Below are 16306 nucleotides of genomic sequence, written 5' to 3'. Positions count from 1 at the left end.
CACAGGGAGCCAGCCGAGGAACCAGCACTGTGGGAGAGCCAGGGAGACAGAGACGTAGCCAAGGGTTCCAGAAAGACTCTATACCATCCAGTCACTTCCATGAAGAAGCAAATATCCCATACCACCAACAAATGATTTCATAATACAAATCCCTGACCTAAACAATACAAGCAGTGCATCACTGTTTCTGGAATCCTAGAAGGTAAAAGAGTTACAGCATTTCTGTGTCTCAGACTTGCCTGGCTCTGCTCTTGTGCTTCCTCTGCTTGAAATGCCTCACTGCCAGACCACCCTTTGGCCAGGCCGTTACCTTCAGGTCTCAGCTGAAAGGTGGCCTCCTCAGAGAAGCTCTGTCCCACTACCGAGCCACAACCAGCCCCCTGTACTATCCCATCACCCTGTTCTGTTATCTTCATAGCACCTCTCACCACCTAATTGTCCTGTTTATGAATTTTACTGCTCTCATTGTCTGGTTCCCTCTTACGGAATATAAGCTTGAGAGAGCGGGGGCCACATTCACCGAAGTATTTCCAGCACTTAGAACAGAACTTTGCGTGTTGTGTGTACTCAGTAAAGATCTGGTTTATAAACCAGTTTGTTTAACTGATACCTATAGTTTATGGATGTGGGAACTAGGCTTAGAAAAGGGGGAAGTGGCCAGCCTGAAATGACACAGCTGGTGGCAAAGGCAAGACTTGCATTCAGATCTCCAGGCTGGCTTTTCTTCCTGCCACACCACACTATTTTAAACTTTCTTGGGTTTACTTCTTTCCCTCTCGTCCTTTTGTTCCACACAACTAAGAATCTGTACAGGCTATGCCAAGAACCTTGCATAGGGCACACCGCATCTTAACAGCTCCTAACTACTCTTTCCTCTAATAAATTCCTATCTTATCTATTTGATTTAGTCCACAAAATTGGAGTTCCTACCATGTGACAGGGGATCAGGATGTAGCTCTGAGCAAGACAGACACAGTCCTTGTCCTCATGGAGATGGTAGTAATATCTACCTCATGGATTTTCTAGTGCTTGGCCCAAAGTGCTTGATAAAGACAGGCTGCTGTAATTCCCCCGAACAAATAGGGGGAAAAGTGGTGTTCCCACTGGAGGTGTGAAGAAAGAAATTCAGCAGTTCTCATGGAGCTCTCACCATGCTGGGACAACCTGACAACTCATTTCTTTCTGTAGCTGCCTTGCCTGGCTCCTGTACCATATCTGAAGATGTCCTTGGCCCCAGACTGAGCAGAGGAACAGACCTGTGTATCCATTCTCAGTAATTGAGTTTCATACACTAGACTTTCCACAGGCCCAGTCCCAGTCCCATGGGAATGATGGCATAGCTGACCCTGATCTTGGCTTTGAGGCCATGCCATTATGGGACAAAAGCGACCGCACTGGCCTCTGATTCTGTCACTGCCAACTTAGCAGGCAGGCAGGGGCTAATAACCTATGATGACAGGCAGCTGTGCCTTCCCAGAACTTTATCCTCTGTCTTTTCTCAGTGGGCATTCACTGGCAGTTTCCAAGGGTGCTGGGTGACATTTATATCCATCCTAAAATCTGGGGTGGCACCAATCAGGTTTTGGATGTTTCTTTTGGCCTCTGTTGTGTCATTTGAAGATGTCCATCCACAGCGGGACAAAGACCGCACTTGGCCTATCAACTGCAGAAGTCAAACACTGATCTTTTAAAGGCCATGGACACTAAATATTTTTCACCCTTCTGTCAGTGTTTGCCTTTCAGTAGTTAGAAAACCTTGACCCCACTGAGAGGCCTAGTGGGAAGGGCCTTAGCCGCTTGGGGGTGGCAGTGGCTGCAAGGCAAAAGAGCCAATGAGGTGGTGAGTATTGTTTGGGACAGACTTGGCAGCTCTCCAGCTATGAAAGAAGGTTAAGGTCATTTGGGGGGTGGGGAGGGAGGAGCCTGGGAAAGAACTACTGGCCACACCCCTGGGTTCTCTACTGGCTAGGTTCTATTTACTTCTCAAAAGCAAATTACTCACAGCTCAGTGGCTAGCAGTTCTCTCAGTCTGTGGTAACTCCAGTCGGAAACTGGAGACCAGGGTAGGCTCCCCCTGCATTGCAGGGGAGCAGATGAAAGGAACCCAGGAAACCAAACTCCTAGGTAATGCTCCACACATAGCCCAGAAATGCACTTTCTAGACTAGAAATGGAGCTCAAGAGGCCCAGTACAAAAATAGTAATTAGCAACACAGCTCACCAAAATATAGATATGAAAAGTTTCCCATGTAGTTTTTTTCCCAGAAGGGTCCTAGGAAGGTGTCTTGGTTGACGAAGGTTAGCCATTGTCTCTACCTCCCCCTCAATCAATAGAGGAATACTGATTCTTGTCCCTGACCCAAATATTAACAACCGCACTTTAAAAGCACTTAGCTTGATGAACACTTGATTGAAATTCTTGGGACAATTTTTACCTCATGCTGACTACGACAAAAACCAATCTTGCCTGTTGAGCTCCGCGGCTAGATTCAGTTACTCCTGCCTGTCCTCTGACCCAGGAAGGAGGGCCTCGGTTGTGGAACCTCGCTTGGTGCTTGAGCTCAAACCAGCCGCTTTCCTCAACGGTAAAATGGGAGCCAGAATACTGAGTCCCAGGCACTGTCCTCGATCCCTTGCAGGATGATGTGATGAACAAAATCTGGTACACAAGTAGGTACTCACTAGAAAACTTGTTTCAGGTCTTACTTCGAAGGGTCCACAACAACGTCATTTTCTGTTACTGCTTGTGGTCTCTTCATTGTTTCCCTAAGGAAGGAGATGAACAGAGAAGCTGTATATTGCAACATTAGCCTTATAAAAGTAACCACATCTGGCCAACATCTACAATTTCACTCAACAACTATTTAAGTAGTACCCTGTGTCATAGGACCCGGATGTAGCAGTGAACAAAATAATAATGCTCTCAGCTCACATTATAGTGGGAGACAACAGGTGAGTATGATATATGGTTGACCCTTGAACAACAGAGGGTTTGAACCGCGTGGGTCCACTTACACAGATTTTTTTTTGGATAAGTGCAGTGCTATAAGTGTATTCTCTCCTATCATTTTCTCCCTCTTCCTTGACTGTAGGCATACTGTCTATAATACATATAACCTACAAAATATGTTAATCCACTGTTAATTTATCAGTAAGGCTTCCAGTCAGCAGTAGGCTATTAGTGTTCTGTTTTGGGGGAGTCAAATTATACATGTATTTCTGGGGGAGGGAGCACCTGGCTGGCCCAGTCAGGATGACTCTTGATCTTGGGGTCATATTTTCAAGCCCCAGGTTGTGGATAAAGATTACTTAAAAAACAAAAAGTAAAAACAAATAAAGGCAACATTTGTAAAATTTGAAAAAGTATACGAGTATTTTTGCCCAGGGAGGGCATTGGCACCTCTAGCCTCCTCACTGTTCAACTGTACAAAAGGCTGGATGTAACAAGGGCTACAAAGAAGGCAGAGAGGGAAATCAGGCAGGGGGGCAGAGATTGCTATTTTAAATAGGGCGGATAGGGAAGGGTTCACCCACACAATATTTGAGCAAAGACCTGAAAAAGAGGACTTCAGCCAAAGAGTTATCTGGTCAAAGAGTATTCTGGTCAGAGGGGATGGTAGATGCAAAGGCCCTAAGGCGGAAACGTCCCTGTGTGGGGGAGTGAGCAATGGGGAGGAGGAAAGGGGCCCAGAGGGCTAACAGCAAGCCAGACAACCAAGGGCCTTGCACGTCATTCTGAGGATCTGGACTTTACTCAGAGAAGACTGAAGGATTTTGGGTTTTTTTTTTAAAGATTTTATTTGCTTATTTGACAGACAGAGATCACAAGTAGACAGAGGCAGGCAGAGAGAGAGGGAAGCAGGCTTCCTGCTGAGCAGAGAGCCCGATGTGGAACTCGATCCCAGGACCCTGAGATCATGACCCAAGCCGAAGGCAGCAGCTTAACCCACTGAGCCACCCAGGCGCCCTGAAGGATTTTGATTGTAGGTTATAAAGGGAGTGTTCTGGTTGCTATGTCAATAGGTTCAACCAGGGGCGCCTGGGTGGCTCAGTGGGTTAAAGCCTCTGCCTTCAGCTCAGGTCGTGATCTGGGGGTCCTGGGATCGAGCCCCGCATCAGGCTCTCTGCTTCAGCAAGGAGCCTGCTTCCCCTCTCTCTCTGCCTGCCTCTCTGCCTCCTTGTGATCTCTGTCTGTCAAATAAATAAATAAATATTTAAAGTTCTCTTGAAAGTCCAAAAAAAAAAAAATGCCTAATGTGATTTAAAGAAAGAAAAAAAAAAGAATAGGTTCAACCAGGCAAAGCAGAAACAAGGTCAGTTTGGAGGAGATTGCAAGAATTTTACGATAGGGTAGTGTCTTGAACTATAGTGGTAGTGTCTCGACTGAGGGCTCTTTTTTGGAGTGCAAACAGACTGGGTTTGGAAATGAAAGTAGTTTTTTGTTTTGTTTTGTTTTGCCAGGCACTGGAGTTGCTGTTTACTGGGAAAAGTATGGGAAAAGCAGGCTTCTAGGGGAAGATAGGGCATTTTAGTTCAGGGGTGTTCAAGTTAAACTTTCACACAGTTAAGTCGGAGGCTGCCTTGAGATAAATGCTTGTCTTACTGTTAAAAATTTTCTCGGGGAACCTGGGTGGCTCAGTGAGTTAAGCCCTGCCATCAGGCTCTCTGTTCCGCAGGGAGCCTGCTTCCCTGTCTCTGCCTGCCTCTCTGCCTACTTGTGATCTCTGTCAAATAAATAAAACCTTAAAAAAATTTTTTTTTTCCTCAGGAAAGCAGATATCCTCCCTTAGTCAACGATTTCCAAAAAACCCCACTTTTTCCCTAGAGTATCATCAATTTCTTTGGCTACTTACACCCATTTTATTTCAAGGGGCAAAGGTGCCTTTTATGCCTTGGACTACCTATTGCAGATGAAATCATCGCAGCCACTTTCTTCAATTTACTTACACTGTGGAAGGTAGAGCGGAACATGGTGCAGAAATGACAGGGTCCAGGATGCCACCATTTAGGAAGAGAGCACACCCAGAGAGATTTCCAAGAACAGGACCAGCCATCCCCACCGCACCCTACCCCGCTCCCCCTGCCAAAGGTCAAGCTGTTAACTGGTTTGAAAACAGTAAAAAGCCTCACAAACGTCTTACCAAGATTTAATGTACATTTATTCTTAACACGTGGAACATATAGTATAAAGATTTCATACTGAATAAATGATATTCATTAAGCCAAAAAAGGAAAAAAGGAGGAATTTACATCAAGTTTTAGCTACATTGTTTGAAATACAAATATGCAGATTTTATCACTGAAAAAATCTCAATTGTGTTTCTTCATCAGGGAACTTCAACTGAACCTAGAACTTTTTCACACCTCGATTAGAAAGAAAACAAAACAAAACAAAAACCCAGAAAAAAATAAACTATAAGTTGATTGGCTGCTGAGACAGCAAGGACTTTTTACAGAGACCTGTACAGCATCGCGCCAAGAGGGGCGATGTCTGGCAAGAGATTAAATAGCTGTGTCTCGCTTTGTGCAGGTCACCAACTTGTTAACTCGTCATACTATAAAGGGGCAGCTGGGAGGGGGACCAAACTGTGGGGATCCAAGGGTATGTGCAATGTACAACGTCATATATATACACACGTGGCAGCGCAGCCGCTGCAGCTAAAGGTTAAAACCAGTTCTAAGAGGTGATCTCAGGGTTATTCATACAATCAAGGAGGAGAGAAAGAGGTCAGGGTGTTGTAGGTTCACACATGATACTTTGGGGGAAAAGCCTTTTTTTTTTTCTCCTCAACATTTAACTAAAAACATTTTTAAAAACTACAGCTTGCTGCTGACCCAGCGCTTCTCTTGTTTCCATGTGAGACATTATTATTACAGTATGTTTACAGTATCAGGTGTACAGTACAGTACATGGAAGGGTCTACACTCTACTGCACAGGCCTCTCCAGTGAACAGGGTCTGTCCACAGCTGCGAACTTCTCGGCTCCTGCAAGATTGTGAATGTACAACAATAAACCACACACAGTTCAGCAGTCACCTTTTTTGTCCTTCAGAGGTTTTTTTTTTGTATTTTTTCCTTTTTTTTTTTTTTACCATTAAAAACAGTTATGAAATGTGGCATCCCGTTGATGCAAGGGCCGGGAAAGCCATTTTTATTTTATTTTTTTTTTCCCCAAACTCACTGTAAACGACAGTAACTTTGGTTAAAATAAAAAAGTCTTCTATGTAGGCAGAGCTTTGTCTTTTCAAACAGGGTGGGGTCCTGAGGGGGGTAAGGTGAGGACAAGGAACAGAAAGGTGTGAGGTGGGGGGTGAGGGGTGTGGAGAGGAGGAGGAAAGAGAAACAGGAGAGACTTTTTACCCAAGGGAGAAGCTGGACAGCACAGGGTAAACTGGATTCTGAGGTGGTTTTGCATAAATAAAGGGCAACAGTCAGTTTCTAAGTTCTCCACACACGCACACACACACAGGGAGGGAGGTGTCCCACGGCTGTCATGACTGGCCAATCAGAAACAGTACATCACAAATGACTTGTGAAACTAAGGAGTTCATCAGCGGCGATACCGAGATGTCCAACAGCCGTGACTCGTACAGCGTGAACTCCGAGTGGTTCTCGTCCACCTTGGCCAGGGCCAGCAGTGCGCGGGCAGCCCGCCGCATCATGTCCACACTCGTCGGCTCAAAGGGTGGGTTCTGCATGTGGAGCAGGCTGGCCTGGCTCTGCTGGAACTGCGTGGCGGCGAGGCTGTCCTCCAGGAAGCCGAGGAGGTTGCCGATGCTGCCCTTCTGCACGGCGATGGCGCGGGCTGCCAGGCTGTCGCCCTGAGCCAGGTTGGCCAGCAGCACCACAGCCATCTCCCGGCACACTGGGTTCTTTCGGTCACTGAGGAAGCGCACCATGGTGCTATACAACTTCTCCAGGCGGCTGAAGGGGGGTGTGGCCAGGATCAGGTCCACATTGTTGTCCTGGATGCTGAGTTTGCTAAGGGTTTCCAAGACCAGTCTCTGGGGGGAGAGGACGGCGTTGGGGCCCAGGGTGGAGAAGGGGTCCTGGGCTTCAGCGGAAGGGCAGACGGCCCAGTGTAGGAGTCCGTCCAGGACAGGCAGGCAAATGCTCTCAGGGTATGGGGAGAGGTCCAACTGGCCCGAGATGTTGGCAAGCGTGACCAAGGTGTTTTCCCGGAGCATCTCCAAGCAGTCCCACCACCACTCCACTTTGTTGCAGCTCACCCCTTGGTCCTGTTCCTCCTCCTTCTCGTAAGTCAGTGGTGCCTGCTTCCGCTCTGGGTGCTTATGGTGTAGGAGGATCAGCTTGCCCAGGATCAGCAGCAGCCCTGGGTGTTTGGACATCTCAAAGTCGTTGCCGGGCACAAACGACAGGCTTCGGATGGTATTGGAGACACAGACACAGCGCTTGGCGAGGGAATCCTGCCAGTCCAGAAGGGTACACAGTGGGGTCTCATCTTTACTGTGGGGTTCGTCCTCTAGGATCTTGATGTTTCGGTGGCTCTGTGCCGGGCTGATGCCGAATGGAAACTTGCTGCTCTCCTTGGTGGCCTCTGCACTCTTAGCTCCCTCCTCGGTCAATGTGCTAGACCGGGTGGACAACATGTCATCCATTGTGGCTGTGATCCGTTTCTCTGGAGGGCCATCAGGCGGGGGGCCCTCCTGTTCTGTTGTCCCTGGCGTACCCTCTGCTGCCGTGACCTGTTTCCGGGTGACTGGTGGGCAGGGCACATGAGGCCGGGTCGGCAACAGCTCTGTCTTGCTCTCAAAGTGGGTCTGGATATGCTCAGTGGTATCCCCCCCACCAATCCGCCAGTGCAGCAGACCACTGTCAAACTCCTGCACACGCCCAAGCTTATCTGAGCAGTCCACCACAAACGGGTCATTCTTCTGCACGATCTTTACCGGAAGCTTGTCAAACTTACTAATCAGTTTCTCCTCACTACTCTCTGAGGCTGCCTTGTCCTTGCCCGAAAAGGCCATCTCCTCGTCATTTTCCACTACTTCCTCCTCTTCTTCCTCCTCTAGTTTAGGACCTAGAAGGTCTTCCTCCTCCTCCCCCTCCACGGGGGCTGGACTAGATGCCTTGCTGAGTCTCCCAGGGTCCAGTAGTGTTCTCTGTCCTGGGTCACCCACCTCATACTCCTTTAAAATGCCAAAGATCTCGATCAGGCAACGTCGGAAATATTCCACAAGGAGCTCTAGCAAACCTGGGAGCTATAAGAGAAAAACAGGAAATAAATGAAGAAAAGTGGGGCCAAAGGAGAGAATCCATGACCTGAGAGGCCTCCCGTGGTCTTCTACCTAATCTCCCCCTTTCCTTGTACGTCAGACGACCATATCCCTGCAAGAGACGGAGTTGCTCCTTTCCCAAAGGATCTCCACAGAGCAAGTCATTCAATCTTTCCTGTGCCCAGCACACAGTTCTTCCTTCTGTTTGGCCGACCTTCTTGTAAGCCTGCCTCCAGCAGGACGGACATGTTGACCAATAGCTCTGCACCTCACCATCTCTTGGCCTCCTCTTCCCAGCCAATCCCTGCTTTTCCTCACCAGGCCCAGCTTCCTACCTGCTGGTCATTGCCAATGTCCCTCTTAGGACACTCTCTATACTCCACTGCCAAGCACAACCCAAGGCTTCAAGATGAGCTGAGAAGGGGTTAAGCAGTGTGGACAGATGTTCACCTACTCTCTTCTCCAAGCTCCCCAACGTTCCAGGAGGCTGGACCTCCATGAATCAATCAGGCAACATAGTGAGTGGGATGAGGTTCAGTCCTCCAAACATGGGACCAAGCTGGTGGTAGGCGGACCTAAGTTCCAGCTTGGATCCTGTATAGGCCATCTACCTCTAGAAGAAAACACTGAATCTCCCCAGTCAGATTCATCTCTGGCTGAAGAGAGTAAAGCAGAATGGAAAAAATAAGGGCTTTAGAATTAGAAAGATCTAGGTTTGCATTCTGGCTTTTCTAGGAACTAGCCATGTGACTTTAACTCTCCAACTTGTACTACTTCTATCTTTCCATTGAACACGAGGGTAATTCCTACACCTGACACGATTGTTCTGAGGTCTAAATGGAATATTCCAAATGCCTGGCATATGGAAACTGCTCAGTCAATAGCTGTTCCTTTGCCTTCTCATGGCAATTTTATGAAATGGACATAAAGTCAGGCTTTGGAATTGGAAAGACCGCTGACAGCTGTGTGAACTTGGGCAAAGGTAAAGCCTCTTTACTCATCTCTAAGAGGTCATATTGTCTTGGAAGGCTGTTGTGAGTATGACATGAAAGAAAATACGAAGGACCTAGCACAAAGCAGCAGCACAAGAAACGGTTAACTCTTCAATGCCCCCTAGCTCAATAGACGGGTTGGTAGGTACTAAGGACGATCAAAAGAGTGGGATGGCGTAGCAGAAACTCTTCTCAGCTGTCGGGAAAACTCAAGGCGCACATCCTGTGGAGAGAGGTCCTGGAGAACTGCTTCTGCAACAGTGTAGTTAAGATACTGCCACTATCGCCACCCACAAGCAGACTTCACTCCACTTCCCCTTTACGCATCAAGAGAATGGGGTCGATAAGGACCTCCAACGTGCACAGCAGATGAAGACAGGGCAGAAGAAACTGCGTGGCTCACTAATAAACACCACAGATTTTTCTTGGTAGTCTTGAAAGTTGGTGTCTTCATTCACATCAACAGAATCTGCATTTCGTACTAGTACCAAAAGTTTCTCCCCAATTCCCTTTGAAGTCAATTCTGATACCTTACACAAAATTATTATTGTTCTCAGTGTTCTGGGCCCATGGCCAGTGGTAAAGTACTGGCATGGAATCAAAGCACTGGCACGGAAGATACCAGAGAGTGAGCGAGAGAGGGGAGACCATGTTGGCTGGGGCTGGCTTAACTCCCCATGTCACTCAGCGTAGTCTACTTCAAGAAGATCCCAGACCCTCCCATTCTGCCCATCTTTCCCAGGCACCTGTACTCACCTGACTGAGGTTGAAGGTCATGATGCTGTTGTCATCGTACAGCAGGATGTTAATGGTGTCTAATGCCCACGTGCTCTCGGCCAGCAGCCCAGACTTGAGGGACATCATTACCCGCCATGCCTCCGGCGTTCCTGAAATAAACCTCCATGTCGCCCATCTACCAAGCCTAGGTTGGCTGGATGCTCCCCCAGGGCTGGCCCATCAGTCCAGCTACTCTGAAGGTTAACACATGGCGGGAGGCAGTTCCTAGCTAGGAGAGGACACGCATCTGCTTCTAGGCCCCCTTCTAGGACATCACTGCATGGAGCCTGCCTTTTGGTAAAGCCTGAAATAAGCCTTTTTCCTTATCCAAAGTTCTCTGGCTCTATTTTAGACAACACTGTACTGGAATCTTATCCCATCCAGAATATTAGGATTGGAGACAGAAAAACAGACAAGATTTTTAGGGGCAGATGAAGCAACCTGATCAGGGAGGTCTCCTTACCGATGTCTTTCATTGTGAGCCGCCTCCTCTGCTTCAACACAGGCTGTGTGGCTTCGACAGAGCCAGGTGGGAAGGTAATGTCCCGCCGGATCATGGGTGGCTGCACGGGGGCGGGTGCTATGTGCGAGGCAGGTACTGGGGGACCTGCCTTTTGCATCTTCATCCCAGAGTGTAGGAATGGAGACTTGCTAGGAGAGGTGCGATTCTCCATTGGCCGGGGCAGGGGAGCGGGGCTGGATACCTGAGGAATGTGATTCTGCATGCTTGGCGGGGGCTGGTAGTTGGATGGAGGGGGCCTTGTCATGGGGGGCACGGGGGCAGAGGGACCATATGGAGGCTGACGCGTGCCATGGGAAGGCCACGGGCCTTCATGGTTGGCCCTCTGATCCGTATGCAGCATTTCATCTGTTCGGTTCACGCCATGATAGGCGGGGCCCTGGGGGGCAGAGCCAGTGCTCTGCCTGTTGGTGTAATTGTAGGTCATGTCATTACGCCCTTGCCACATGGTGCCTTGCTGAGCGACCTCAGCCGATGCTTGGATGGGGCCGCCCATCATCTGCGGTGGCATGTTCTGCTGGGCATTGGAGCCGGGTGGTGCAGAGACACGGTCTCGGCCAAACTGGAATGGAAACTGGTTCTGGGGGCCGCCCGCTGGTCGGCGCTCAGTAGCAGCGGCAGCAGTGGCAGGATAGGCGTTGCCATACTGGTTGTACACATCTTGCTGAGGGGAAGGCTGGGCAGCTTGCTGCTGGCTGGCAGGCTGGGGCTGGGCTGGGGGCAACTGCTGCTGCTGGGGCTGCCCCTGCCCCGTGCTGTACGGCACACTGTACATCTCCCCTTCGTGCCGCTTGGCGGGAGGGCCGTACGTGCCATCCATTGGCCGTTTGTAATTCTAAGACAGGGACAAGCAGAGGGGAAGTTAGTATTCTGCGTGCAGGGACCCAAGACCCATAGCTGCCAAGACGGCTACAGCAGACCCTCGCCGGGCTTCTGTGCCTCCAGAAGAGGACACGGACTCCAAGGAAGAAAGGAATCACCTTTACAAATGATCTTTTGAAACTGTTTCTGAAAGCAAAAATCAGTCCCTATTTCCCCCTGGTTCTCCCTTGCTCTACGTAGAGAGACGTAGAAAAGTTCAAAAACCAAAACACGGTTGGTTTCTGGCTCTTTTGGGGGAACCGGAGAGATTGGACTGGAATCTAAACAGGGATGAGTTGGAGGGCTTGGCTCTTCAGCAGAACCATGTGGGTGGGAGAAAACTGAAGTATCTAGAACAAGCCCTTCTTACACTTTTCAACTTAGGCCTCGAACCGACTTCTAAGGGGAAGCTGTGTGTCAGTGCGCCCTGCTGTCCTCACCTGCTGCTGCTGCTGATACATTGTGGTCTGCTGGCTGGGGAAGGGGCTGCCGGAAGGGGTGCCTTGAGTGGAGAACTGATTGCCATAGGAATCATGTCTGTAGGAGGGAGAGAATCAGAGGATCAGGGTGGGAAATGGCAAAGCCTGAGCCAAAGAGACACTAACACCAGCCTTCCCTCACCGTTGCTGCTGCTGCTGCTGCTGCGGGGGGTAGCGGCTGGGAGAATACATCCCCGAGTCTGGGTTGGAAGGCATGAGATTCGGCTGTGGGGCTCCAGTGCCCATGTTTCCCTCGGGTCCTATTCCAGGCTCCGTCCTAAACACAATTGGAGAAGTGGACTGAGTCCACAACAGCTGTGGGGGGCTGGGGTGGGACAGGAGCAGGGGCCATGCTCACCTCACTCTGTCATAAGGACCTCCATAGGGATAGTGCTGTCGCGGTCCCATCGCCACATTTCCCAGCCCAGGGCCGGCAGCTCGGCTGTAGGGGTCTCCCATTCCGCCATTGGGGCCCTGCCCTGAGGACATGAAGGGATCGCTCCCTGGTGCTGCACGTAGAAAGGAAAGCAGTGAGCAAACTGGTAAGCCAGCAAGCCTAGCAACACGCACCTTGCCTGCCCCAAAGACCAAGCCCTCTTCAGGGCTTTGGCTTGTTCCTACGGTTTCCCTGACAGGTTCAAAGAGATCTAAAGAGGCTCCAATCAGCAAAGAGCTCCTACTTGTTGAGGTGTGATGAGGTGTGGCCAGGGAGAGGGACACAAGGAAGGAGGTAGGGATGAAGAGTGGTACTTAGGTCTGGGAAGGCCGTATCTCTAAGAATGGCTTGTCAAGAACCCTGAACCGCTCAAGACATCCCCCCATTTCCCTGGCTCTGTCCTCAAGCAGTTGGTCACCTTTCCTCATGCCGCCATAAGGATCCTTATTTGGCTCGTAGGACATGCGCCCCATCATGTCAGAGGTATTCATACTGGGCTGGTACCCAGGATTTGGAGTCATGGAATTCCGCTTCTGGAATGTGGGGTCACTTCCATCAGGAAAGGCATCCTGGATCCCGACCGAATTGCTCCTGCTCCAGAGTGAGGAAAGCCAATTAAACCCCAAATAAAGCAATTCCTCCAGTAAGCAGGGCGTGTGAGAGTCCTTGGCTGGGCTGGCAGAGCAGGGACACCTCGGGCTGCACAGAAGCTCTTGCAGTTCTGCCCAGGTCCTCCCAAGCCCCTTGCCCCTGCTCCTGGCCTTACCTCATGCCTGGCAAGGGCGGGATCTGACTGTGTGGTGTGGATGCTGGAGTTGGTGGCTTCAGGTCTCCTCCTTCTGCCATGGAACTGCTAGTTGACTGAGGTGTCTGCGGCCCCTGCATAGACCCAGATCCCGCTGTGGATAGAGATGTGGGGTGAGCTGGCAAATCTTTAACTCTCACAGAAATACACAAATGCCGTGGGGTCTCTTTCGAAAGGATCCTTATAAGGCTAAAGCTGGGCTTCTTTAAAGTCTGAATCGCCCTTCTCAGCAGGGGATATGTAAGGCCAGATAATAAAGAAGGGAATTTTGAGTTTTCTTTTCTTTTCCCTTTTTTTTTTTTTTTTTAACAAAGGCTCCGTGCCCACTGTGGATTCTGATGTGGGGTTTAAACGCATGACTCCGATCAAGACCTCAGCTGAGAGCAAGAGTCGGATGCTTAACTGACTGAGCCGCCCAGGTGCCCTGGGGAATCGGAGGTTTCTGTTGCTCCTTGCTACTGTTCACATCTGGAGACGAGGAGTAGCGTGGAGATGCCATCACCATGCTAGGGATTTCCTTGAGTCTCTGCCAGCTTCCCTGACTACTTTTCTTTACTTCCCCAAGGACCATTTCGAACCTACTAAACCCTGTAATGCTGGTGTACAAGTTCCCAAGTCAGAGCCCCTGGAATCCTAGGTAGGAAGGCTCCATCTTGTCCCAGACCTGCAGTGTACTTTAGGAACCTAGGCGCTCCCACTCAACAAACATCTAGCACAGTGTCACCTCTCAGGTTTCAATGTTCCTCCAAGCTGATGTGAGCAGAACTACCAGTAATTAATGTTTCCATGAGTTACCATCCCCGGCAGCAGATATCCCACTGCTTAGGCCTCCCCAGCTGATGAGTCATCTCAGGCACTCATTACACCCTCAGAGGTCAACACCAGGGCACATGTGTTTACACCCACCTTCTAGGAGCCCTGGCCTTCTTCCCTCCCCATGCTTGCTCAGGCCCCAGCCTCCTCTAGAAAGGAGGGTGGGCAGAGGCACTCCCATCAGCGAGTTCCATTCATATCCCCTCCCCAACCCCTCCTTCCCATTCATTAGCATCTCCACTCCCTGGGGAATTCAGGGCTCTAGTCTGAGCTGCATTCTAAGGCGCTGACATCAGTGGGCCAAAGCTCCCAGATGGCCCTGCCTCACTGTGATTTGTCAGACTTCCCCACTCCTCTGGTGTCCCTCCTACTCGCTAGTTTACAAACATTTGGCAAGACGCCAGGTGCACAACGAAAATTAAAACTTAAGGGCTGCTACAGACTACCTCTCAAGGGAGTCGCCACTGGCCGCTGCTCTTCAGTTTGATCACCGCGGTTAAGGCCTGGGGTAGGGCAGGGCAGAGCAGCCGTCCCTAGGGCCAGGCACTGCTGCATAAAGGAGCCTGGACCCTTGAATGCTACCCGTGAAGGGTGAGCCTTAGTGGGCTGCGCACCAGATCCTTACCAGGAGAGGGAGGCTGGATCTTGGGTTGGGACTTCTTGGAATCAGCAGCTGCAAAGATGTCTGGGGGAGGGTCTTCTCCCCGTTCAATCTTGCACTCAAAGGCATAGAGACACTGGATATACTGCTTTTTCAAGGAGCTGGCAGCACTGCTTGAGGTGCCCACGTTGAGGTTGGTCGCAAGTTCCCGCCATTTTTTGTTCTTGTTGACCTGTACAACCAACCAGAAGAGTCGAGGGCCATCTTCCACCTGGTCTTCCTGCTCACAAGCCCCAAACCCTGTCAGGCTACCACGTACTCATCTCTCATGGAATAGCAGTTAACCAACCAAAGTTAAGCCCCCTTGGTGCAGAGTCCACAACAAGTGTTAAATCCATGGCTAGCTTCCCTCTACCCTTAGCAGGCTCTATTTACAGATCACAGCAACTAGCAGACAGTGCTTATTCAAAAAAGGGCAGATTTCACATCACTATTAATGGGAGAGAACAGAATTCAGAAGGTATGATGCTTAACACAAGTACAGTACTGAAAAGGGCTGTGCAAGTCACCATCAGATCCAAACCCCTTCAAAGGCAACAATAAAAATCAACATTTTCCAAAACAGAGGCATGGCAGTATCAGCTACCACTCTGCTTGACTTACTTTGTCAAACTGGAAGTTTCCATATCTGGGGTGTTTTCTCGTTGTGGGGCTCTGCAAATTTTACATTCTTGTGCCTCTGCTGTCCTGCTTTTCAGTGACATGTCACAAACTACAAGCTCCCTTTCCTCACCAGTCACTGTCCTGGTTGTCCAGGAGATCCCTCTAACTTCTCTGTGCCCTCCCAGCGGCCAGCCTACACGTGTCTCCTTTCCTAAGCTTCAGGACACACTGACCAAGACCATTCCCCAATCCCTACAATTAGATGGTCTTGCTGCTCTAGCCAGGTAGGTGTCCTTCTTCATGTATTCTCATGCTTAACTCATCCACCTCAAAGGCTGGGAACACCAGCTTTCTAGCCCCAGACCACACAGGAAGCTCAACATGCTGTGGTCTGTCTGCTGACCTGGTACCTACAATACCGGAGAGAAGAGTGATAAGGAAGCAAAGAGAGGGACAACCTACATGGTGGGGAGGTGACCAGGAACACTTCCAGAGCAGGCTACCATCTGAGCTGAAGCCTGAAGGTCGGAGATGGCGCTGGCCAGGTATATTCCAGACCCTCCTATATCTGTGCCATGCAGGCCGGTCAACTGGATGACCCCCTCCTCTATCTTCACAGAGGCTCAGGACTCATATTCTGCCTTCTTGGAAGCTTGAAAAACTAACTCTCTCCTCTGAATTCGCACTGTCTTTAGCATTCAATTACATCCTAGCCCCTAAAAGGCTGGCATCCTTTCGCCAACCAGAAGACAGGTGCAGGCTTCGGGATTCCCTCTGGACCGCATCCTAGGTTCGGTGAAACCAAAAGCCCATCCAATCGAAAGTTTGCCGCACCTAACACGACGCACCCCCCCCCCCTTTCCCTACAGGCAGGAGAAGCCTGCTTTGGAGAACTCAATACCGGGGAGAATGACAGGAATAAGCCCAGGGTCACCTCAGAAGCCTGCTGTGGCTTTGCTTCCCACGCCAGTTATGTGGCGGTGTGCACGTGTCTTGTTTTGTTTTGTTTTCCTTTGTGGGGGAGGGGAATAAAGCCTGAAGGGAGAAGGAATTCATAACTGACTGTTGGTTGGCTTCATTCCAATCACTTTCTTTTCTGCTGGTGACAGCTGTTTTCCTCTT

The 16306-nt window shown here is 49.9% G+C and overlaps 1 protein-coding gene across 4 annotated transcripts in view; it reads right to left on the bottom strand.

The window, feature by feature from the left end:
- Positions 1-5136: 5136 nt before the first annotated feature.
- ARID1A (AT-rich interaction domain 1A) overlaps positions 5137-16306 on the bottom strand; it is a 69791-nt gene continuing 58621 nt past the window's right edge. For 3 of the 4 annotated variants that reach the window (XM_045064010.1, XM_045064011.1, XM_045064012.1), the window contains 9 exons: positions 14546-14753; positions 13069-13201; positions 12721-12896; positions 12225-12375; positions 12009-12143; positions 11828-11924; positions 10470-11361; positions 9986-10116; positions 5137-8222 (listed from right to left, as the gene is read on the bottom strand). In XM_045064010.1, coding sequence (XP_044919945.1) covers positions 6492-8222; positions 9986-10116; positions 10470-11361; positions 11828-11924; positions 12009-12143; positions 12225-12375; positions 12721-12896; positions 13069-13201; positions 14546-14753 — 3654 coding nt within the window. In that variant the 3' untranslated portion in view covers positions 5137-6491. The remainder of the gene's footprint in view (positions 8223-9985; positions 10117-10469; positions 11362-11827; positions 11925-12008; positions 12144-12224; positions 12376-12720; positions 12897-13068; positions 13202-14545; positions 14754-16306) is intronic. The other variant, XM_013047271.2, reaches the window with a different exon arrangement.

Source organism: Mustela putorius, unplaced genomic scaffold (genome assembly GCF_011764305.1).
Source record: "Mustela putorius furo isolate JIRA1106 unplaced genomic scaffold, ASM1176430v1.1 tig00003853_pilon_pilon_pilon, whole genome shotgun sequence".
NCBI lineage: Eukaryota > Metazoa > Chordata > Mammalia > Carnivora > Mustelidae > Mustela > Mustela putorius.
The sequence above is the reverse complement of the archived record's forward strand: the minus strand, read 5'-3'. Positions and strand labels throughout refer to the sequence as shown.